At 39.7% G+C, this 24,707-nt stretch overlaps 1 protein-coding gene across 4 annotated transcripts in view; it reads left to right on the forward strand.

The window, feature by feature from the left end:
• The window catches only part of VMP1 (vacuole membrane protein 1), a 107,330-nt gene that overhangs the window by 64,560 nt on the left and 18,063 nt on the right, over window positions 1–24,707 (forward strand). For all 4 annotated transcript variants that reach the window (XM_029081811.2, XM_029081812.2, XM_039914405.1 and 1 more), the window contains exons 8-10: window positions 14,118–14,198; window positions 16,956–17,072; window positions 23,857–23,918. In XM_029081811.2, coding sequence (XP_028937644.1) covers window positions 14,118–14,198; window positions 16,956–17,072; window positions 23,857–23,918 — 260 coding nt within the window. The remainder of the gene's footprint in view (window positions 1–14,117; window positions 14,199–16,955; window positions 17,073–23,856; window positions 23,919–24,707) is intronic.

The raw sequence follows: 24,707 nt of genomic DNA on the forward strand, positions 1-24,707 counted from the left end.
TCAAGGCAGATAGCTTTTCCACAGCCTGCTGGAGTTTCTCTTTTCAGAAACAAAGTACAAAGTACGAGACTCCATTTGGCCACCACGCCCGGCCTCGCTCGTATTTTGAAAAGGCCAGCCGACTAGATCTTCTTTCTGGACAAGATTGGAGATGTAATATTGGCTAAAATCTGACCCAGGCCATTCATTACGTAATTATCTGGATCAAGTGGACTACTACGTTTTGAGGTCTGTGGCAGATTCAATATGGCAGTGGTTTACGTAGAAAATATCAAACACCCTCAAGGTGGGATATTTGGACTCCAGCACAGACATTGTTACGGATTCCTGTTTTCAAATAGTCACTTGGTGGCCTTTACTTTAACAAGGAAAGAGAATACTTTAAATAGTTCCCTGGTCTCCAAGGAGCTCCAAGTTGTTCAGAAAAAATTCACAACTTAATGATGGAATGTTTTCATTTGTTTTCCCAGGAAGTTTAATACTTGGAATCTAGGTCCTCGTTGTTATTCCACTCTTCTCCCACTTCCCAGCCCTCCTTTTCTACCTTATTTCCTCATAGCGAACTGTTGGACAAGAAGAATCGTTGGGGTTTGCAGTCTGCCGAATGGGTGGCCATCAGGAGACTTGTCTGCACACTCACTGTACATTCCTAAAGTCTGATGCATTCGTTGTGTTTCTACATGTGCAATTCCATTTTAACCCTTTCATTGTAGGTTAGGTTGTGCTAAGAATAAGAGAAATAGAGTCCAAAAAAAAATAGAAATCCTGTGACTGAAAAGTTCATTAAAATTCTTACAAATGGCTGAACTTTAAAGTCAGATTGAACCAAGGGAGTAAATAACAGAGAATGAACTGAGGCCCTTAAAGATCAGTCACAAGAAAGGAAGAATGAATAAGTAACATTTTTAAAATAGTCTAAATAACTTACAGTTTCCATGGTTCATGATATCATCTGGCTAGAAAGCAACCATGAAACCATTTCAAACGAAGAGTTCAGGGGCTGTTTTAAAAGAAAATGAAGGGTTAATATGACCAAGTGGTGACAATAGAAACGATGAGTAATTAATATTTAGGGTTTTTCTTGCTAGATGGCTTTGGATTTTGGCAGTAGACTATAGCAGTTTTATGCTTGCATTGTTCTATTCATTTGCACACCTGCTTACAGATATGGAAAAAAAAAGTAAGCAGTGGGAAGCATTAGGTTACCCTTGTTAAACTAATTTAGAGATGTTTTTCAGGTTTGTGTTTCAGCACCTTTTGTAAAATGCATTGAAGGTGGCCCTACTCTTTGACACCCAACACATGCACCTTCCTTGTGTCCCTGTTTTCGGTTTGCAAGTGAGTAATGCTCAACACACCAGCCTAACCTCTGTTATAACTCCTGAACACTCCCAAGTGTCCTCGCTTAGTACTAAAATCCCAGGTAGGATTTAGCCTGGGCAACAATTGGACAGACCAAGCCCAGCTTATGAGTTTATGTCCCCTTTCCTACTTTCCAAGATAGGGATAAAAATACTCACATCCCTAGTCAGACCCAATCTGTGGCATTTTAAAATTGGTTACTTCAGTTAGGTGATAGTGCAAGTTCAAATAGTTTAGTTTAAGCATTTCCTCCTAATTTTCCTCAAGGTATTTCTGATTTCTGATGCTGCATTTCTGATTACCTAAGATGTATTTGACTAGAATTAGTTCACCTGCAGCTAGTGTTCATGGCATTCTGTGCTCCACCAGACAAGATTTAGTTTGGAATTAAAAGGATTGACCAGGAAGAAATTTTGAAGTAGAATTTCCTGAAATACAAGCTTCGATACGATTTTTCTGAGCAAGTCGATACTGCCTATCAGGCAAATGGAATTAATTTGCATTAGGTGGTTTTCCTTTCCCGTTTCTTCTCACTTTGCCTCATTAGGCTTCACTTGCATGGTTGATTTTTGTCTCCTACTCATTGGGTACTTGTTCGTTGCAGCTGACAAATGAATCATTCTTTTGCTCTGCCTCTAAATGATCATTTCAGATTGAGTTGCACCTAGCAGAATCCGCTAACTTGTGAATTGTGGGCTCTGACCCTGGCTTTGCCACATGTCTGCTGTGTGACCTAGGGCAAGTCACTTAACTTCTCTGGGCCTCAGTTCCCTCATCTATAAAATGGGGATTAAGACTGCAAATCCAATGTGGGACATGGACTGTGTCCACCCTGATTAGCTTGTTTCTATCCAAGCACTTTGTACAGTACCGGTCACATAATGAGCGCTCAATAGAATATCTTTCACAAAACAAAGCAAATGAGTAACAGTTCTACACAGTGGAAAACAACAAAAGCATTGCACCCTTACTCCCTTATCCAGAAATGCTCTTCTCCTTATTTGTAAAATGCTGGTGACCAGATACTGAACAGATGCCCTAGATCTACGATGTCCCATTCGCTACCTTTCAAGATAAGGATAAAAATACATCCTATGTCAGACACAATTTGTGGCATTTTAAAAGTGGTTACTTCAGTTAGGTGATAGTAATAGTTCAGGTTCAAATAGATCTGTTTAAGCATTTCCTCCTAAATTTCCTCAAGGCATCTTAAGTGTCATCAAATAAAAACTAGTGTCGAGGGAAAGGAAGCTTACAGAATGCTGCCACATAAACTGCGGTTCAGGATGTAGCACTGGAGAAGAGATTTGATAAGCTTTTGTCACTTAATGTTTTCCCCTTCCTTCCTTTCTTCCTTCCTTCCCTCCTTCCTTGATTGTAACCTTTTTTCTTTATCTTTCTTTGCTTGCGTCTATAGAGAGTTTCAAAGCAGCCTAACTTCCGATTAAGCAATTTTGTCCATTTTTCTCAGTGAAAGAAGTCTGGTTTCTAAACAGTTCTTCTGTGGTCTTCTAAAGTCTTGTTTGGGATAGGAGAAAATTGTTTCTAAGACTCGGTGCTGTTTTGTTCCCTCTTTTATTAGGTTTCTTAAAAATGTTTTTCAAATAGAATTTAAATTGTCCATTTAAAGCCTACAGCTTTTTTCTTCTCCTGCCTTTACTTAGAAACGTTAATTTATTCAACTTGCCTTTGAAAGGTAAGGTTGGGGCTTAGCAGCATTCCCAGGTTGTTAATTACCCCCACATTCACACAGCTATTAATTACCCCCCCCCACACACACACACCCATCAAAAACTCAGATTCTTTAGATAATAATGTGGTATTGTGAAGTGCTCACTGTGTGCCAGGCACCGTACTAAGTGCTGGGGTGGATATGAGCAAATCAGATTATCAGGCTCCCCATGTGGAAAACCTTGAAAATCCCCGTTTTCCAGATGAGGCCGAGGCACCGAGAACTGAAGTGACTTGCCCAAGGTCACACAGCAGACAAATGGGGGAACCGAGATTAGAATCCATGACCTACTGACTCCCAGGCTCTGGCTGTACCCCCCAAGCCATGCTGCGTAGTTCATGCAGTCTGGAAATCGTCTTTGTGGTGTCCTTCAACCAAGGAATGTTGGAAAAACATATCAAGAGTAGATGTGGTGGCAGGAATGCACTAGTATATCTGTGAAAATGACCCTTTCTGAGCACTCACAGAGAGTCTCTGACTTCCTGTGCTGGGAGAATATTACCCAACTGGTGATATTTATTGAGCGCTGTGCAGATCGCTTGGGAGAGTACAGTACGACAGAGTTGGTAGATCCATTTCCTGCCTACAGCAAGCTTACAGTCTAGAAGAGGAGCCAGACATAATATAAATATATAATGTATAATTTATAGATATGTAAGTAAATGCTGTGGGTTAGGGAGGAGGAAGGTGGACGGGAGGTGCAAATACCAAATGCCCAAAGGTCACAGATCCAAGTACATTCATGATGCAGAAGGGCAAGGGAGCTGGGGAAAAGCAAGCTTGATCAGGGAAAGCCTCTTGGAGAACTGGTGGTCTTAATAGGACTAATTTTAAGGTGACCGGAAGCTGCTTTGCCTTCAGAGGAATATACGTAGTATTTAAACAGAAAAACTAAAAGTAAAATCAAACATCACCAAACTCTCACTTAATTCTCTATGAGACTTTATAAAAGGTCTCCAAGTAAATAGAGAAGCAGCATGGCCTAGTGGATAGAGCACAAGCCTGGGAATCAGAAGGACCTGGGTTCTAATTCTGACTCCACCACTTGTCTGCTGTGTGACTTTGGGCAAGTCACTTTACTTCTTTGGGCCTCAGTTACCTCATCTATAAAATGGAGAGTAAGACTGTGAGCCCTTTGTGGGACAGGGACTGTGTCCAACCTGATTAACGTGTATCTATCCCAGTGCTTAGTATAGTGCCTGATACATAGTAAGTGCTCAACAAGTGCCATTAAAAAAATGGAAAATGTGAGTGCAGATCGTAAAGGGTCAGTTCTTGGCCCTCTTCTGTTCTCCATTTACACTCACTCCCTTGGTGAACTCATTCGCTCTCACGGCTTTGACTACCATCTCTATGCAGATGACACGCAGATCTACATCTCTGCCCGTGTCCTCTCCCCCTCCCTTCAGGCTCGCATCTCCTCCTGCCTCCGGGACGTCTCCACCTGGATGTCGGCCCGCCACCTAAAACTCAACATGAGCAAGACTGAGCTCCTCATCTTCCCTCCCAAGCCTGGTCCTCTCCCAGATTTCCCTCTCACCGTGGATGGCACGACCATCCTTCCTGTCTCTCGGGCCCGCAATCTCGATGTCATCCTTGACTCGTCTCTCTCGTTCACCCCACACATCCTATCCATTACCGAGACCTGCCGGTTTCACCTTTACAGTATCGCCAAGATCCACCCTTTCCTCTCCACCCAAATGGCTACCGTACTGCTACGGGCTCTCGTTATATCCTGGCTAGACTACTGTGTCAGCCTTCTTTGTGATCTCCCTTCCTCCTCTCTCGCCCCGCTCCAGTCTATTCTTCACTCCGCTGCCCGGCTTATCTTCTTGCAGAAACGATCTGGGCATGTCACTCCCCTTCTTAAACACCTCCAGTGGTTGCCTATCAACCTCCGCTCCAAACAAAAACTCCTCACTCTAGGCTTCAAGACTCTACATCACCTTGCCCCTTCCTACCTCTCCTCCCTTCTCTCTTTCTACCGCCCACCCCGCACGCTCTGCTCCTCCGCCGCCCACCTCCTCACCGTCTCTCGGTCTCGCCTATCCAGCCGTCGACCCCTGGGCCACGTCCTCCCGCGGTCCTGGAATGCCCTCCCTCCTCACCTCCGCCAAACTGATTCTCATCCCCTCTTCAAAACCCTACTTAAAACTCACCTCCTCCAAGAGGCCTTCCCAGACTGAGCTCCCCTTCTCCCTCTACCGCCCCCCCCACCTCTCTGCAGCTTAACCTTCTTTTCCCCCCATTTCCCTCTGCTCCTCCCCCTCTCCCTTCCCATCCCCTCAGCACTGTACTTGTCTGCTCAACTGTATATCTTTTCATTACCCTATTTATTTTGTTAATGAAATGTACATTGCCTTGATTCTATTTAGTTGCCATTGTTTTTACGAGATGTTCTTCCCCTTGACTCTATTTATTGCCATTGTTCTTGTCTGTCTGTCTCCCCCGATTAGACTGTAAGCCCATCAAAGGGCAGGGACTGTCTCTATCTGTTGCCGACTTGTTCATTCCAAGCGCTTAGTACAGTGCTCTGCACATAGTAAGCGCTCAATAAATACTGTTGAATGAATGAATGAAAAAGCAACCTGAATTTTGTTTTCAAAATTATCATTAGAACATAACTTCCAACCCCTGACCATCTAGTTATGACCATTTGAAACCAGTTAAGTTGCAATTTAAAGTATAGTTCTATTATAGAATAGTAATTTTGTCTCTCTTTGTTTTAACAATGGTTGAAATTTAATCATGATATGATTTGTACATAATAGGTGAAACCTGTCATTTTCTTTAAAATATACTCTAACTTATTAACGTATCCTCACCTTTTCTAGTTCCTCATGTTGACTAACAAATTATTTTCACATTAGCCATTATCAGATTTTTTTGGAAATTTGTTAATGTGGTGTAAAAATGAATGAAGAGCTGGTTAGCAGCTGTGTAAGAACTCAAATGATCCCCTCTGTTAAGGCAATGTGAATAATGGCAGTGGAAATTAGAACACATGCTTCAGTTTCCATGGTGTGGGTTGCAAAACTCAATGTGATTGCTTTCTGTTAGCATGTGCATGCTTTGTATTCTTCCATCCTTAACAATTCCCTTTCAGTCCCAAATATTTTATTCCCTAACATTAATAATCCTGCCCTGATCTCTGAAATCCTAGAATTCCTTGCCAAGCCAAGAGCAGTCTTTATCCCCAGAGTGTGTTTGATTCCATTGTGCGGCAATGGAAAAACAGAAGAAATGAAATAGTTGTGCATCCCATTTTAAAACAGAGCTTCAGGTACTTAAATAAAGAACATCCACTCTTATATGCGGTAGTAAACTCTCAGTAATTGCTCTCAATTACTGAGATGAAAATGTTTTAATGAAATTTTAAGCACATTAATAAAAATAATTCCACAGTTTTTAAAAGGATTTAGATAGGGGGAAAACTGGATGTAGAATTGATTATTATGTGAATATTCATAAAATTAATCTTAAAGGCCTAATAAAAATAGCTATATAATTTAGAAAGCACAGGCTGTTTTCCTTGATGAATAAGAGTGAATCTTCATTTATGGATCATCCCATGATTGGTATAGTTAGCCTCACAAGAGCTCAGAGATGCTGAAGGGGACCATTATTTAGAAGATTCATTCATTAACAATGTTTGAGAAAAGTCTTTGGAATTATTGCGCAGTAGATAAAAGTCATGAAACTGAGTATGGATGCAGAGGAATGAGAACATTTTTAGGTAGTTTTTTTAGGAGGCTATGGAAAACATTCCTGAAGCCTCTTAAGCGTTGATTATGTGACCCAGATTAAAGCTGCTTCCCCACAAATTTGATATTATGGGAAATGGGGAAATGTGCTGCCTCCTCTCTCAGAAAATGGAAGTATTCTGGGAAATATTGTTACAGTGAATCTGTGTCTTTTAGAGATTCACTATTTGAGGTTTCCTTGTAACTCAGCTTTTTACCAAGAGGTTAATTAGTTGATGGGTATATTAGCCCAAATGTGTCTTCTGCCTGGTGTACTTTAACTGTTGAGAAATATTCACAGTGATCATTACACTTTGCATTGTTGCCATTATGTGACATTGTCTCCAGCCTTAAAATCGCATACATCATCTTCCTTTCTAAACCCACTTCTCCACCTAACTTTCCCATCTCGGAATGCAACATCACCATACTCCTACAGAAGCCTGGATTACTGGGATTGTTATTTTCTCCTATTTTACTCTTCTAAGAGAGTAGCCAGACATAAAAAATATTTTCAAATAGGGTTATCAAAATACACTCTACAGTTGATCATACATAATTACATATGTGCTGAGAGAGGGTGTAAATAAGTAAATAAGTAAATATATAAGTGCTCAAGGTGGGTTGATGTGACTTGAGGTGTCGGGAGTTAATCAGGACAGGCTTGTTGAAGCAGGAGGGATTTTAGGAGGGTCTTGCAGGTAGGGAGAGCTGTGGTTGGGGTTGAGGAGTTCCAGGCTGTTGGAACAACACCAGCAAAGGGATAGAGGACAGAGAATTGAGAGCAAGGAACAGTTAGGAGGTTGGCTTGGAAGGGAGGAAGAACATTAGCTGGAAAATAATGGGTGAAAGTTCCCGATATGTAAGATAGAGTTACTGGAGAGCCTTGAAACTAAGCTCAAGGAGTTTTTCCTTGAGGCGGAGAGAAATGGGAAGCCACTGGAGGATTTTTAAGGAGAAAGGCGATATGAGATGAGCAGCACTTCAAGAAGACAGTCCCTGAGAAGCAGTATAGCATAGTGGATGAAGCACTAGCCTGGGAGTCAGAAGGTGCGAACCGAGTTAATGCCATGTTGGCAAATTTGGAAATTTAACTTGTGTTAAAGGAAATTGGGGGGCCCAGAAGGATTCAGAGTAGAGTCCTTTGGACTCATCTATAAAGAGGTCACCAGTGACCTCCTTCTTGTGCAGATTTGGAGTGGAGTTGTCAAATAATCTCAGTGGCGTGGGTTAAAAAGAGAGTTGGTAAATGGAGGAGGCGGTTGCATACAACCTGCTTTGAGAGTTTGGATAGGAATCAGAACAGGGAGATGGGTTAATAACTGGAGGGGGCTCTGGGATCAAGAGAAGGCTTTTCTAGTATGGGCTAGAGCTGAGTAACATTAGCTAGAATTCATTTGAACGTATTAATAGGCTACTTCAGTTTTTAGGCAGTCTCATTACTTTCACTGTCACTTGCAGGAATGTGAAAGTATCAATAATGATAGCAGTAATAATATATACCGAGTGTCAGGTTTGTAGTTTTCCACCTTTGCACCCGAATAATATAGATGTATTATCATCCAAATTCTTAACATTTTCTCTGAAGGCCTGGAAGATTTTTCCAATGGGAAAGAAGTTCATCTAATAGGAAGTCTTGTCTTGACTTATGCCATTGAGTCATCTCCGAATAGGACGTAGATAATAGAAAATAGAGGAGCAGTGTTCCCTGGTGGAAAGAGAACTGGCCTGGGAGTCAGAGGACCTGGGTTCTAATCTCAGCTCCACCAGGTTTCGGCTTTGTAACCTTGGGCAAGTCACTTAACTTCTCTGGGCCTCAGTCACCTCATCTGTAAATTGGTGATTAAGATTTTGAGCCCCATATGGGACATAGACTATGTCCAATTTGATTATCTTGTTTGTACCCCAGTGCTTGGTACAGTGCCTGGCACATGATATGCACTTAAGAAATACTTAAAAATGAGAAGTATTAGTTCTAGCATATGTAGCCTAAGAGAGCTGGGTGAAGAATACAACAGCACAAAAACTTAATAAAAACAGGTGAGAGTTTGGCTATGGTGTTAGGGATTCCATAGTAGAGGACATTTTGCAGAATGGTCTAACTTTCTCAACTTTCACAGTAATTTTGTAAAATCATAGGTAGAACTTCAGTTTCTCCTGGGGAGATTTTTGTGAGAAAGTTTTTTATTTTCCCTAAATCATGCTTCCTCGCTCCCGCACCATATAATTTAGGTTGAATTTCTTTTTTTAACCATCAGGCCTTGACCCTGCTTCCCCTAGGAAAGCAAATGAAGCAACAGTAATGAAGCAATATTCTTCAGATAGTTTTTGTCCATTTTTTTCCAATTCCTGTAATCTGATGATTAATTCTGAGTGATAAGCATTTACTGTAATTTTCCTCATGATGTATTTTAGTAATAACAGAAAAAACATTCCCAACATCCCACACCCCTAAAATACAAGGCATCATTTCACATAGGGAAAAAGTACCGTAATGTTACGGAATATGAATCACAGAAGCGGGAAGAGCGGAGAAGAGAATCTAAGTACAATAATGTTTGGGTGGAAATATATTACTTGCCTGTAAGTAAATGCATTTTATATTCCCATTAAAAACAATAAGAAAATATTAGAGAGTTCTTTGCAAGATCAGTGTTTGCTAAATATGTTTGGAAGAACTCTACACTAATATAACTTTCCTCTTAAGCATTTATGTTGTGAAATAAGTAAATGTTGTGACATTGTATGAATCCAGAGAAATGAAACTATTTCAGGGAATTTTTTTCTGTTGCAAATATTTTTTTTAAGACATGGAGAATGAAAAATAAGGAAGTGATCAGATTTGACTTGATTTTTGTTGTCCCTTAAAATATATGCTAAAAACATTAAAATTAATATTTCCTGTGATACTTAACCTGTGTATTTAATTATGCGCTAGCAATCTTTCATCTTATTTGTATCAGATGCCATTATATTGTTGCTTTATTTTTTTAATTTGTGGACTACTAACCAACCCAATAAGAAAAACTACTTTAAAATAATCAAAATTTAAAAGAATTTTAAAGTGATTGATAAGAGAAAGAGGAACATAAAGTAAAGGTAGATAATAGAGATATGAGAAATAGCACTTATCAGACAAATAATGCAAGATTTTATTTTGTATGAAATTTGAAAGGAATATTAAACTACATTGTAAAATTCCTTCTTTTTTTATCTTTAAACCAACAAGAACAGTACAGTTGAATTTTAGGAGTTAAAAGAATTTAATGTTGGGCATTAGACAAAAAAGCATTTCCAAGAAAATCATTTTTAATTGTTTCATCAACCTTAATATATGGTTTGAGAAACAAAATTATCCATTGCAAATACAGAAGGATGATGGTATAATCTTCCAGAGTAGCATTCTTCTGCAAGAACTGCCCCCAAACCAAATTTTAAATAAGAACAGTACATTTTGTGATTCAATCTACTTTGTGGAAGTTACTTCACTATATTAACAGGTATTGGAATTATTACAGGTTAAGTGATAGGCTCACTGAAGCCCTTACCTAAAATTCTTGGTGTATTTTCCCCTTCAGTGAGTTCAATTTTTAGAAGTAAGCTTTCAAAATGTGTTAATGTACAAATCGAACTTTGCCAGGATTGTGAAAGACCTGGCAAAATGTTATAGGAACTGAAAGTGTCATGGTCACACCATGTATTTAACATATAACAAGATTTCTGAAATTATCTTGTAGTAGAATACTAGCTTTTTATGTTTTTTTTTAAATTGAATGCCAGTTAAAAGGGTATTTAGTTTCATGGCCTATAAAAATTATTAGTCAAGATAAAGGGACCAAAATAATTATCCCTTACCTTGAAATGTGCACTGAAAATTCTTGTTCCCTTTAATGATAACTGTGATCACTGAAAGGCCTCCATTAACCTCAGAGAATTGTGAACCAATGAGGAGAAATTAGCCCCTTAACACAGGTTTATGAGTAATGTTAACAATATGGAAGATTATTCTTACTCCCGTTGATTTGAAAACCTGTGATTCCTTGTAAAAGTTTTAATGGAAAGAATGATTTGATTCTATTTTACTGCATAGTCGAATGATTCAACTATGAAGTGGTCTAGATAGCTTTGTATTATATGTGTATTTAATCAGTTGGTGAGGCCAGCGCTTCATTTAATATTTACCCCTAATGTGTTACCTCAGGGACTGAAGCCTTCGATTTCAGTTTCTTGAGATACTTATTTTTAATTACCATGAATTAATGGTTTTCAAAAAAAGTGAAGACAGAACCAAAGTGTGTTTAAAGACATTTCTTGGGAAAAGTCCAGTATATAAATTTTCTACACTATTTTTGCTTTTAAAAATCAAAAATAGATTTAGACAATGATGTGGTGGAAGATAAACTTTTCTCAAAGATGGTAAATTTAAAGATGGTCGATTTCAAATTGTGTAAAATGGCAATATTAATTTAAACTTGGACTTTTCGTTCTCACACATTAATCAATCACTTTCTCTCATTATGAAGTACATTTATTAAAAGAACTGTATTAATATATGGAGACAAATGCATTTGTATGACTCAAGATTAAATTCCTCAGCATAGCTAATATTTATAATTTATCTGTTACCACTATTTGGTCATTTACAATTTTTAGCTAGCGAGAAACTTTTTTAGAGGGTTCAAATTTGAAAATGAATTAGGAAAATATGTTAGAAAATAACTGGGTGGGATAATCACATAACAAATGTAAGCTATAAAATTTTAAAGGAAAAAATAATTCTGCAAAGGAAAAATGCCCATAATGTATTTCTTTTCTTTGTATTAAAATATACTGCAGATTCTTAGGAAACTTAATATCTTTATTTTGATTTGGTTTAATTGTTTAAAGTGCCCATTTAATTTTGTTTCAAAATGATATGAGTTTAAAATGATTGAACCTTCCTATTACTTATTCTTAAATTACTCTAGGTTAACTACAGTATCTTGTGTAATTGAGATTCAGCCAAAAATTGTTTGCTATTTTCAAATAAGATATTTTAATCCAGTTGTTTGGCATTTTGGAGAAAGATGAAGATTATTAAAATTGATTCCTTGAATTCTCTAATGAAAAGTTCTTTCTGTTAATAAAGTGTTTTCTTTTAAAGCACACTTTAAAAAAAAAAAAGAAAATCCATCTAAAAACAGAGTTAAAGATTAATTCCTAAAGTCTATAGAATATCTGCATTTGGACCTGAAAGATTCATTTTATGGTATTTCTTTTGGTCAAATGCTTTTGGTTGAATAGCATTTTTTTCCCTAACCATCAGCTAGAAAACAGAGAAAGGCTTTATTGTTGTACTTTTTTCAATACTCAGTAGTGATATGGTGATTTTAAAAATGATGTAAGGTGGAGTAGCCCCACAAAAATATCATTTTGTAGGAAGAGCTAGCTTCTGACTGATTTTGGAATAATGAAATGTCCATCCTCCATTTTCCCTTAATAGCTCATATATGCATTGAAATATTCCATTGATTCCAATATTATTGTAGGGTAGGTTATTAAATTTTGAGGAGTTGAAAATAGCTACAGCTTTTTATTATTATTATTAGAGAAGCCTGCACAGCCTACTTGTAATGACACTGTACATTCATGACAGTGTAATTACATTTAATGGGTTTAAAGCCCAATTTATGTTTGTTAGAGTTTCCAACAGAAATCTTTCCCAGGTAATTCCTTCGTATCTTTTTGGCTGAGGAAACTGATTTTTCCATCAGGAAAATAAAATCTGTGCTTGTTAATAGCTAATTCCTAGTTCCTTGAGCCTCCCGTGTCTTTTTCCTCATAGCGTTGTAGACTGTATGCTCCTTGTGGGCAGGGAGTGCATCTGTCAACTCTGTTGTAGAGAACTTTCCTAGGCATTTAGTATAGTACTCTGTTCAGTAAATGCCATTCACTGATTGATTGATCTAGGAAATGGACTTTCAAATCAGCTATCTGTATCCATCTCGTTGAAGGTGACTGTGCCCCGGGCATCTGAGGAAGCAGCATGGCATAGTGGATAGAGCTCCAGTCTGGGAGTCAGAAGGTCATGAGTTCTAATTCCGGATCTGCCACTTGTCTGCTCTGTGACCTTAGGCAAGTCACTTAACTTCTCTGTGCCTCAGTTACCTCATCTGTAAATGGGGACTGAGACAGTGAGCCCCATGTGGGACAGGGACTGTGTCGAACTTGATTTGCTTGTATCCACCCCAGCGCTTAGTACAGTGCCTGGCACATAGTAATCGCTTAACAAATGCTATCATTATTATTAATAATGTAAAAAGGCTAGTTTTCAGGAAGCCCGCTTCCTGAGGAAAGAGAGAAGTAACCAGTTCCCTGCCACTTTGAGTACCTGTAAAACAAAGTGGGAAGGTTTTCTGTATATTCATACTAAATCTGTATTGTAAAATATAGTGATCTATTATTATTTTTTAATGGTATTTGTTAAGCTCTCACTGTGTGCCATGCATTGTACTAAGTGCTGGTGTAGTTTTAAGCTAATCAGTGTGAGCCGCATGGGGCTCACAGTCTTAATCCCCATTTTACAGATGAAAAGTAACCGTGGCACAGAGAAGTTAAGTTCCTTGCCCAAGGTCACACAGCAGACTAGTGGCAGAACAGGATTAGAACCTGAGTCCTTCTGACTCCCAGGCCCCTGCCCTATCCACTAGACCTCATTGCTTCTCTGTGGCCAACTCTTATGTAGGTATACTCCTCAGCATATTTTTCCCAAAGCACACTTCTGTTGGATTTTACATTGACTGGGACTAGAATTATGTTATAATTCTTGAAATACATTTCACAGTCTGCTAATTTGAGAGAGAGCTGGGCTGTCCAAACCAGCAGGGCGAACCTTTCAAGTGAGTGGTGAGGTTATTTGTCATGGAGAATCTCTGTCTCTCCATCCCTGAAAAGTTTGCTGTAGAAGTCTTATTGTAACTGTTAATTATCTAAGTGAATATTAATGCAGCAGTAGCATGGGCCCATGAAGGGAAGAGATAATAGTTATGTTAGGAGCAAGAGACTCTAATAAATGTAGGAGGCTTATCCATGATCTGACATAAAACATCGTTTTAATTAGTGCAATTCCAGGAAATTTACTAATTTGGTAGATTTAAATTGATGCCTGATTTCTACTTACCCGTTTTATGGCATAAATGGAATAAAAAGTTGAGTTATGAGATACTACAAATGTATATGGTACTTTAAGTAGTACTCACCTTCCATTAATCTACAAATATTTCTCTATTTTCTTTTTTAAGGATTTTGCCTCCCGAGCGAAGTTGGCTGTCCAGAACCTAGTTCAGAAGGTTGGATTTTTGGGGATTTTGGCCTGTGCTTCAGTAAGTGAATTTTTTTAAGAATGAAAGATGTCAGTGAAGTGTTCATTTAGCATGAGAACCTAAATGCTTTTAGTGGAGCAGACCAATTTTGTGGACAGGAAATGTGTCACTTGCTTATTTGGTACGGCCCAAGTGCTTAGGTCAGTGCACTGTGCCCATTGGGAGTTCAGTAAGTGCTATTACTCCCATCCAGTTTAGAACTGTGTCTTCTTCAGGGGCAACAGGATTTTTGGAGGACTTGTGTGATGTTTGGGCTCCTAGACCTCCATATTAATGCATAGGGAGGTACCATCTAATGATCAAAGCCTTTCCTTTTTTAGCAACAACCTTAGTGCTACTCCTGTTAATCATTCATCTTGCTAATTATTTGATATTTTTCATGGAGTGAGCTAGTGTTTTGTTTTTTGACCTTTAAACGTTCCATCCCATAATGTTGAATTCAGGTTTAACTTGCCTCACTGAGATGAAAAACTTTTAAAACCATCTTGCCCATGAATAAGTTCCTTTAAGCCAGTAGTAATGACTCAGTGTTTTCCATAAAGATGTAGATAGGTCAAATATTTCTAAAGTTTAATGATTACTTACGTGGTTGCAATAGTCAAAATGAAACCTATTAAAATGAAGCAAGCTCCTATCTTACCTCGTATCTGATTATTGGAAACGGTTAGAGTGTGGTTAAGGAAGGTTTCAGGGCAAGTTTCATTAAGTAGTCTTAAAAACTTAAAACCAAGTAAGTGCCTTTGATATTTCAACTTGATAAATGATAGATCTCTTAGGGAGTCGATGCTTGACAATATATATTTTATTTAAAAAAGAATTAAAGCTGTTTGAGAAGGGGAGTGGTGATTGGGGTAGTTATGAAGATTAACCCCTTCGATTTTGTAAAATTAACCATTAGAAACTGACAGTGACTAAGAGGAACTAAGGCTGCTAAAGACTGGAGAAATTGGTATTTTTTTTTTCATTACAGTTTAATTTTTTTTTTTCCTTTTGTAATCTCCTCTGGCATTGCCTTCATCAGAACCACTGCAATGTTTAGTGAAATTTCCCCATACTCATTTTCCAGAAATAATGGGCTGCATTTATTTGTATATATTGGAGAGCTTCACATGCCATCTATAGCTCTATTTAAGTCCAACTTTGCTTTCTATTCTAATTAGGAAAATTGAATAAAGAATAAAAACTGTGCACACCCAGCAATGTAATTCATCATAGCTTTGTTCAAAAGAGACATACCAAAAATGGAGATATCTAAAATGTTCTGAAAGTTTAATTTCACTGTCCTCTATTTCAAATGTTCATTTCAGCATATAAAAAGAAGAGAGTAGAATGAGGAACAAATGCCTTGTCTTTGTTTTAGATTATTTGCTTCTTTTATTTACCCTTCCTTCAGCCCACAGCATTTATGTACATATCTGTAATTTATTTGTTGATATTAATGTCTGTCTTCCCCATTAGACTGTAAATCTTTGTGGTCAGGGAATATGTCTACCAGCTCTGTTATACTGAGCTCTCCCAAGCGCTTAGTTCTTGCCCAGCTTACAGTAAGTGCTCAGTAAATAAGACTGACTTTGAATCATCTGATTCAAAGGTAGTGAGGTTGCATCAAACGGGGAAGGACATTTGAATGTGGAAGGGATAAAGGACTTAGTAATGAAATGTCTTTTTTAAGCAACAAATACTTCTATTAAGAGTTTTAACTTTTTCTATAGAACGTAACCACGGATGACATGTGTTGTTTAAACCAGTAAGCTTTATTTTGTTTACGTTTAAAACTGTAAATATTAAATTCAGACATGAGTGCTCAAGATCAGAAGGGTCACTGCAGGTCTTGGGAAGCAAATGGATATAGTACCCAACTAGCTTGTGGTTTCAGTGCATTCCTACACAAAAATGTCTGTTAATGTTCTTGAAATAGGGGGATGTTTGGAAAAGGTATTTGGTGTGAATCAGGCCTTTGTCTGGGACTCTGTCTATTCAAAGCATGTCCAAAACTGCGAAGCTGTAATGTGTCTACACTTGATTCTATTTTTAAAAAATGCCCTATAGCTAAAGGCCCTTGGGCCCCAGTCACATCATTTAAATACAAATAATGAAAGGGCTTCTAAAAGTCGGGAAGGCAGCAGCACATCTATCTAGAGTTGTATTTCGGGATAAACGTACCGTATTTTTAAACTATCCATTAGAATGCTAAAGAGACTTCTTGAGGGCTCTTAGAAGGAAATTCTTATTTCAGCCCACATATGTTAGTAATCTGGCTTTGACCAGTGGGTTCTTCTGAACTCTCCTCCTCCCACCCCCCTGCCCTCGTCCCACGAATTGTCTAGCATTAAATGAAAGAACAGGGCCAGTGAAAGAGCAAGCACCAACTGAAGGAATCTAGGCTAATCGGGAGTCCAACTGATCTAGCCTTTCAGTCTCATTGTTATGAGCAGGACCTGGGGGGTGTCTCAAGTCATTGGAAAATTGGGGATGACATTGAGCTTGCCAGTTGTTGGGACCCTGCTAAACACCAGAAGCTCAGAGGTTTGGAAACGTGTAGCGGGAAAGGTCCCAACCTAGATACCACCCTGGTGATCCGTAGCCTTCGTGTCACTGACCATCCTTACTACCCTTACGAAGTAGAGGACTTGTGTTCCTCTGGGGAATGGCCGGGGCAGAGGAGGGTTATTTCATAGTTTAAGAAGTTTAAAAATCAGTATCATTATCAGACCAGGATGTTAATTTTTGTCATCTTTATCTCTGTCTCCCTTTTAGATTCCAAATCCTCTGTTCGATCTAGCAGGGATAACATGTGGTCACTTCCTTGTTCCTTTCTGGACCTTCTTCGGCGCAACCCTGATTGGGAAAGCAATAATTAAAATGCACATCCAGGTAACTGCAGATTCTGTTCTCATGCCCAAGTTCAGGGAACCGAGGACTATCCCAGAGCCAATCGTAGGCCCTCAAGATCTCAGTCGTGCTCCTTCTTGGAGAGTAGATTGCCATGCAGAAATAGGGTAGCATGTCACACTTGGAGATTCCGCTATAAAAGATATTCTGCTACATACTATCTTTCTGGAAATTGGGCAGCTAAAACAATTCAGTAAGCTTCACTGCCTATACCACTCTGAATATTAGTGCAGAGCCAAGTTATTTACCTACAGATTTTACCAGTTGAGGTACTTGATATCGAAGGTGAGCATTCCTTTGGAGACATGCATGCTTATTTTCCTACTTATGTCTGCAAGATTTTCCTTAATCAGCCTCGGTGGACCCTGAACTGGGAGAGAACTTTTCCATTCACTATGAATTAATAAATCAAACAATAGTGGAAAGAGCATGGGCCCTGGATTCAGAAGATGGGTTTTAATTCCAGTTCCACCTGCTGTGTGACCTCGGTCAAGTCCTTTAGCTTTTTTGTGCCTGAATCTCCGCCTCTGTAAAATGGGGAAACAGTGCCTGTTCTCCCGTTAGTCTGTGGGCCCCTTCTGGGACAGGGACTCTATCTGATCTGTTTAATTTCTATCTACCATAACACTTAGAACAGTGCTTGACACATAGTAAGTGCTTAATTACAACAACAATAATATTAGCATTTACTAGGTGCCAAGCAGTATACTGGGTATTTAGGTGAGTTCAAAAGAAGCAAAAATTCAGTCCCAGTCCTTAAGAAACTTAGAATGTATTCATCCTTTTCTTGCACATTCTCTATTTGGCACCTCTTGCTGCGGTAACAACTGCTTAACTGATAGCCAACCAAATTTAATGAAGGGGACAAAGGGTGTGAATCAGATGGGGAAGGAGTTGCTTTCCATTAGACCATATGGTTTCCCTGTGTGGTCTGTTGGAAAGGGCACAGGTCTGGGAGGTCTAGAGACCAGGGTTCTAAATCCAGCCTCCTGAGTTCTCCTGAGTGATCTCAAGTAAATCACTATTCCACTCTAGACCTCTGAATTTCATCTGTAGAGTGGGAATAATATATCTGCCTCTCTTTACTTCTCAATGAAGGTTTGAGTCATGAAAGAACATTGGGCTATGGTTTAGGCAAGTGAGAAACTACTTTGCCCACCACAGAGTAATGGCCAGAAGGGAAGGTGCGGGTTAAACTAAATAAGAGGAGAATTGAATTTGTAGAAGAAAGTAGAATGGTGAAGGGGGAGGAGGAGAAATGGAGAATTTTCCTCCACTATGCTGCTGACAGGCTATTTCTGTACTCTTTTTTTAAAGTAAGCCAAAATGATTGGGCTATGATGTGTTTTTTCTCCAAACTTCATTTACCCAGAATTAAATCAAACTGAATATGGTTCCCTCTTACAGACTTCTACATATATACTTACCATTACTAAATCAATGGTACTTACTATTATTATTATTGTTAAGAGTAATAATAATAATCACAGTATTTGTTAATGTGCCAGGCACTGTTCTAAGCATTGGGGTAGGTGTAAGATCATTGGGTCGGACACAGTCCCTGTCCTACATGGAGCTCAAAGTCTTAATCCCCATTTTGCAGATGAGGAAACTGAGGCCCGGAGAAGTGAACTGACTTGCCCAAGGTCACACAGCAGACAAGTGGCAGAGCCAGGATTAGAACCCACTCTAAGCAGAGCACTGCACTAAGATTCGGGGAGAATATAAATAAAAAAAAAGACACTGTCCTTTCTTGTAGTGCAGGCAGAGGAAGAACAAGGATATAAATTGAAGAAACAAAGTGTTGCACTTAAGCGCAAGGATATCCCAAACACAAAGCAAACTTCTCCCACTTATGCAAAACCATTGTCATTTGCCCCTGGAATAGTAATATACAGTTCTGTTCACCGGACATCAGGAAGGACAATAATAGGGCAGCTTCCAAACAAGGTTATAATGAAAACATTAGGATGCACCCGAGTGGAAAGAGCTCAGAGGGGATGTGATTAAAATCTACAGAATAATGAAGGGTGTGGGCAGGGCAAACATAGAATTGCTAGTCACCAAATACTACATCACTAGGATTGGGGGTCACCCATCGAAGCCTGAAGGGAATGGACGTAAGGAAACCGTAAAGGAAACAGTTCTCTATGACTGGTGGTGAGCATTAAAATGAGTAACTTTAGGTTGATGTAAAAGCAGAAAATATCAAAGATTTGGATACATTCATAGATGAGAGATTCGTAATGGGTTACTAGAGGGGATAAAATTGGTAAATTAGAAGGGTCCAGAAGGATTTAGGTAAACTCATGAGCAAGTCCATCTTAAGGGTCAAATGTAGTAATGTTAGAAAACCTGTCTCTAACCCCCGGAATGGTTATCAGGGGTTAACCCTCACATTTTTCCTCATAGCATCCTTTGGTACCCCTGTCAGAGACAGAATATTGGGCTGGTTGAACTATTAATTGTACCCCAACATAGCATTTCTTATATTCTGTGTTTAAATTTGTTTGAAAAGGGGTTACCTTCCCTTGCTCTCCAGAGTACTATTATTTCCTGACAAAAATACGATAAAGTTATTCCCAGTAGTTTTACATTAAAAGTCACTTGTAATACACAGTTTGATGCTAGTTCCTTATTCTGGAAGCTTAGTGTTTACACTTTCAGTAGAAGCGTCTTGCTGGACTGTGGATTTGAATAATTGTGTATGAATTTTGTTTATCTGACTGAGATTTATTTGACCTGTGGAAGAAGCAAAAACCAAATTATAGCACCATAAGAAAGAAATGTGAGGTTTCTTTCTTACACTGAGACTATGGAATATGTTTATGTTCCATTGTATCATAATGACATACTGCATGAAAGCACGTAACTTGTTGTCCATCCAGATGTAGCTTAGGCAACAAACATTTCTCAGCACTTGGTAAGGATTTTGAGTTGATACTATAAACATCTTCAACCATGAAAACTACTGATTGCTTAAATACAAGGGGAAAAAAAAACCCTCCTAATCTTCCTGTTCTCAAACACAGAATCAAGTCTCCTTCTCTGGGTCCTCATGCTAGGCTTTTTGTTTCTATGCTTGAGACCTTCTCCCTATATCGTTTACCTCAAGCCATTTTCATTAGTGCCTTCACACTTGTCAGGTGTCCTTCAGGGACTTCAATAATCTAATCTCTTTTCTCCTTCTCTCCGCCTCATTCCTCCCCTTCCTCGCTTGGCAGGCAGATTGTGGTAACAATTCATTTTCTCCCTGGAAGCGATTAAAGTGAAGATTCTCCCTTAATTAGTGCAGAAATCCTTCTTATAAGGAAGGATCCCTTCCCTTCCTCTGAATTTGCTTCCCATTCAAGCAGCTTCAGCTGCACCAAACACCCTACTCGTCCAATAAAAATAAGAAAAATACAGTAATAATAATTGTGGAATTTAAGTGCTTGCTATATGCCAAGCACTGTGCTAAACACTGGGTAAATATAAGCAGATCAGTCTCTGACTCACGTGATGCTCAGGAGCTGAAGGGAAGGAAGAACAGGTATTTAATGCCTATTTTCAGATGAGGAAACTGAGGTGCAGAGAGTTCAAGTGACTCACCCATGATCACACAAGAGGTTATGGAATTAGAACCCAGATCTCCTGACTCTTTCCACTAAGCCATGGTGCTTCTCAGTAGACTCGCACAGGCCAATTTCAAGTCTCTGGCCTGACTCATCTTATTCCACCTGACATTATGTGAATCCTAAGCTCAGCACAGCCCCTGTTCTTCCTCTTTTGGCCTCTAAATTCTGGGAAGAGATGAAGAGGCGGGGAGGGAACCCCCCATAGCGGTCAGGTTTTGTAGTCCCAGTGGGAACACACCAATTTCTGGGCACCATCCTGTCCTCCATACTTGTTAGAAGCTAGAATTACTCTGGTTCCAGAATCATTCCAGCAAATGGCTGTCCAATACACTTGAGGAGGAGGAAGAGGAGAGAGAAAGGGAGATTGAGGAACAGAAGCTCCTTCACACGCAGCTTTTTCCGTGGTCCAACAAAGTAAAACACTCCTCAGAGCCAGATTCTACCATGAGTAATAATAATAATAATGTTGGTATTTGTTAAGCGCTTACTATGTGCCGAGCACTGTTCTAAGCACTGGGGTAGACATAGGGGAATCAGGTTGTCCCACGTGGAGCTCACAGTCTTAATCCCCATTTTACAGATGAGGGAACTGAGGCACAGAGAAGTTAAGTGACTTGCCCACAGTCACACAGCTGACAAGTGGCAGAGCTGGGATTCGAACTCATGAGCCCTGACTCCAAAGCCCGTGCTCTTTCCACTGAGCCAGGCTGCTTCTCAGAGTCCTAGAGGCAGGAGGAGATACAAGCCTGAAGGGAAGGGGAGAGAACCAGGGAGGAGATGTAGATTTGGGTGTCATCTGCATAGAGATGATAGTTGAAGCCATGGAAGCGAATGAGTTCACCAAGGGAGTGAATATAGATGGAGAACAGAAGAGGGCCAAGAACTGACCCTTGAGGAACCCCTACAGTTAGTGGATGGGAAGGGGAGGAGGAGCCTGCGAAGGAGACCGAGAATGAACGGCCAGAAAGATAAGAGGAGAACTAGGCGAGGACGAGGAAGGAGTCCGTGAAGCCAAGGTGAGATAAGGTGTGGAGGAGAAGGGTATGGATGGTCGACTGTGTCAAAGGCAGCCAGTCCCACAGTATTTATTCATTTGTATTGATGTCTGTCTCCCCACCTCTAGACTGTATGCTTGCTGGGGGCAGGGAATCTAACTGTTTATTGTTGTATCGTATTCTCCCCTGTACTTAGTACAGTGCTCTGCATACAGTAAGTGCTCAATAAATGTGATTGTATGAGTGAATTAATTCCCTGTGCCTCAGGTACCCCATTTGCAAAATGGGGATTAAGAGTGTGAACCCCATGTGGGACAGGGACTGTGTAAACCTGATTTCCTTGTATTTACCCCAGTGCTTAGAAGAATGTTTGGCATATAGTAAGCACTAGCCCACCTGGGCCCTGGCCACCAGGATTATTTTCACTGAGTCAGTCTAACCCCTGACACAGCTGTTCTGGGTCGAGGTCAAGCCCTGTCCCAACTTCCCCAACTTCCCAATACCAGCCTGAACCTGGCTACAGGCCTATGCAGAGCTCTGTTTCTTCCACTCTTGCTTCTCTTTCACCACCTTTGCAATCCCAAAGTAAACCATTGTCAGGTTTTACTTGGTGAGGTGGGGGAGGGGGGGACATTTGTATTTGTTTTATAATGTTCCCATTTAGACCTCCAATCTGAGAGATACTTTAAGAGAGATGTTTTTTTCATGGCTGGCACATTTTGTATCTTGCGTAGCACAGTGCATACTCAGTCTGCTACACACATAAAAGATAATAGAGCTGTTTTGTCTTTGAGCAATGCAATTGTGCAATAATCAGAGAGTGTGGAAATGGTCACAGGGAAAGCTTATAACTGGCTCTGTTTATTAGTTGAGATTTGCATTTGAATTTAACTGGTTTGTCACTTTGACACTAGAAGGATTCTCTTGTAGTGGTTTTACCTTTGTATGTGTTCCGACTCTCCTTGTTCGACTCTCACCAAATCGATATCTGTTAGAAAAATCTCCGCCACCATGTGTATTTATGTGTATGCCCAGTCTAATCCAATGGCAATAATTTGAAGCCCAGTATATTTGCTCTTAGCGGGGAGCCTGCAAAATGTGAAACCTTATAATATGAAAAATGACTTTATGAGCATTTTAGCGTTAGTAATAATAACGATGATAGTATTTATTATATTTTCTGATACACCTACCCCTTTGCTAGGCACCGGAGTAGACATAAGATAATTAGATAGGCCACAGTTTTCATCCAACATGGGGCTTCCAGTCTAAACTGGAGGGCAAATAGCTATCTCATCCCTGTTTTACAGGTGAGGAAACAGACACACAAGCTGGGTAACTGATTTGCCCACCATAGAGCAGGCAAGTAACAGAAACAGATTAGAACTTGAGTCTCTTTCAAACAAGCCATACTAGTAGCAGAATATCTCAAGAAATGTACTTGGACATGTGGGCACTTTAGGATAATTTGTTTCACAACCAGAAAATAGCATTTACTGACCCAAGGAAAAATAAATCCCATTAACTAAAACACAAGCCCTTGCTACAGGGGCATCAAATTCTTAATGGGGAGGTCAGACAAAACATATTCTAGAATAATGAGGCTAAATTTATGAATTCTAGGGAAGAAAAATCTGCACTGCCTGGGATAGCTTTCAGAGTCCCTGAAAGTCTGCTGGTGTGTATGTTGGGGGGGGGGGGTGGTGGTGCTGGGTGGAGAGTTGGGGCATTGCCAAACCAGGCAGTGTCTCATAACCCAGTAGCTTGGTCACACTCTTCAAGATGTTCCAGAATGTCCGGCAGCCTCTTCCCCGCCAGTGGTTTGATGACTAATCTTTTTTCCATGCAGACACAGTTATGACCTTGATGTATGCTTGGAAAGAGGTCTAGGGTAGTGCTTGAGAAATACTCCTTACTTGGGAAAAACATGGAAGGGAACAGTGTAAATTTGAAATAAGTAGCACTTTGTCTCTGCTATCTGCTTTTTGCTGCATGAAGTCTTTGTAAACAAGAGGTAAAAAAACCCCAAAAAACCAGACCAGAGCTAGAACTTCACCTTTTAACAGTGTTTAGAAAGGACACAAAGGATCGCAGTTTGTATCACACTCTCCTGACATGAAATATTTCTTGTGACTGATATTTTCCTTCTTACAGAAACTCTTCGTCATTATAACCTTCAGCAAACACATAGTGGAGCAGATGGTGGCCCTTATTGGGTGAGTAATTCTATGACAGTCTAAGGCCTTCAGGGTTTGAATGGGAGGGAACCGTCTTGCAAAAAAAACTGAAATGAAGTAAGGATTCCATAACAGGGTTTCACGGTTTACAGAAAAATAAAAACTTTCTAAGTAGGAATATTTGGCACCTTGGATTTTATTTGAGATGCTGTCACCTCCTTTCTCAAAATAGAATAGTGTGTATTTAGATGACTGATGTTTAGCTTTCTTCTGGCCACTAATGTGTCTAATTGAATACTTGGGATGGAAAGGACCTTGAAAGCAGCATGGCCTAGTGAATAGAGCATGGGCCTAGGAGTCAAAAGAACCTGAGCACTAATCCCAGCTCCACCACTGTCTTCTGTGTCATCATGAGTAAATCATTCAATTTCTCTATGCCTCAGTTCCCTCATCTCTAAATGGGGATTAAGACTGTGAACCCCATTTGGGGCAAGGACTGTGTCCAACCTGATTAGCTTGTATCTACTCCAGCACTTAGCTGGCACATAGGAAGCACCCAGCAAAAAAAAAAAAAAAAAAAAAAGACTATCAAAAATAGTATTTGTAATATCACAAATACTTGTTGAGTGCTTACTTTATGCCAAGCACTGCACTAAGCACTGGGATAGGTAGAAGATAGGATTGACATATGGGAATGGTCCCACATGGGAAAGGTCCTCTGAGTAGGAGGAACAACGAGTATTGAATCTCCAGTGCTCAGATGAGGAAACTGAGTCCCAGGGAAGTGAGAAGCAGCATGGCCTAATGGAAGGAGTCAGAAGACCTGGG

The sequence above is a fragment of the Ornithorhynchus anatinus genome, chromosome 17 (assembly GCF_004115215.2).
Source record: "Ornithorhynchus anatinus isolate Pmale09 chromosome 17, mOrnAna1.pri.v4, whole genome shotgun sequence".
Classification (NCBI taxonomy): domain Eukaryota; kingdom Metazoa; phylum Chordata; class Mammalia; order Monotremata; family Ornithorhynchidae; genus Ornithorhynchus; species Ornithorhynchus anatinus.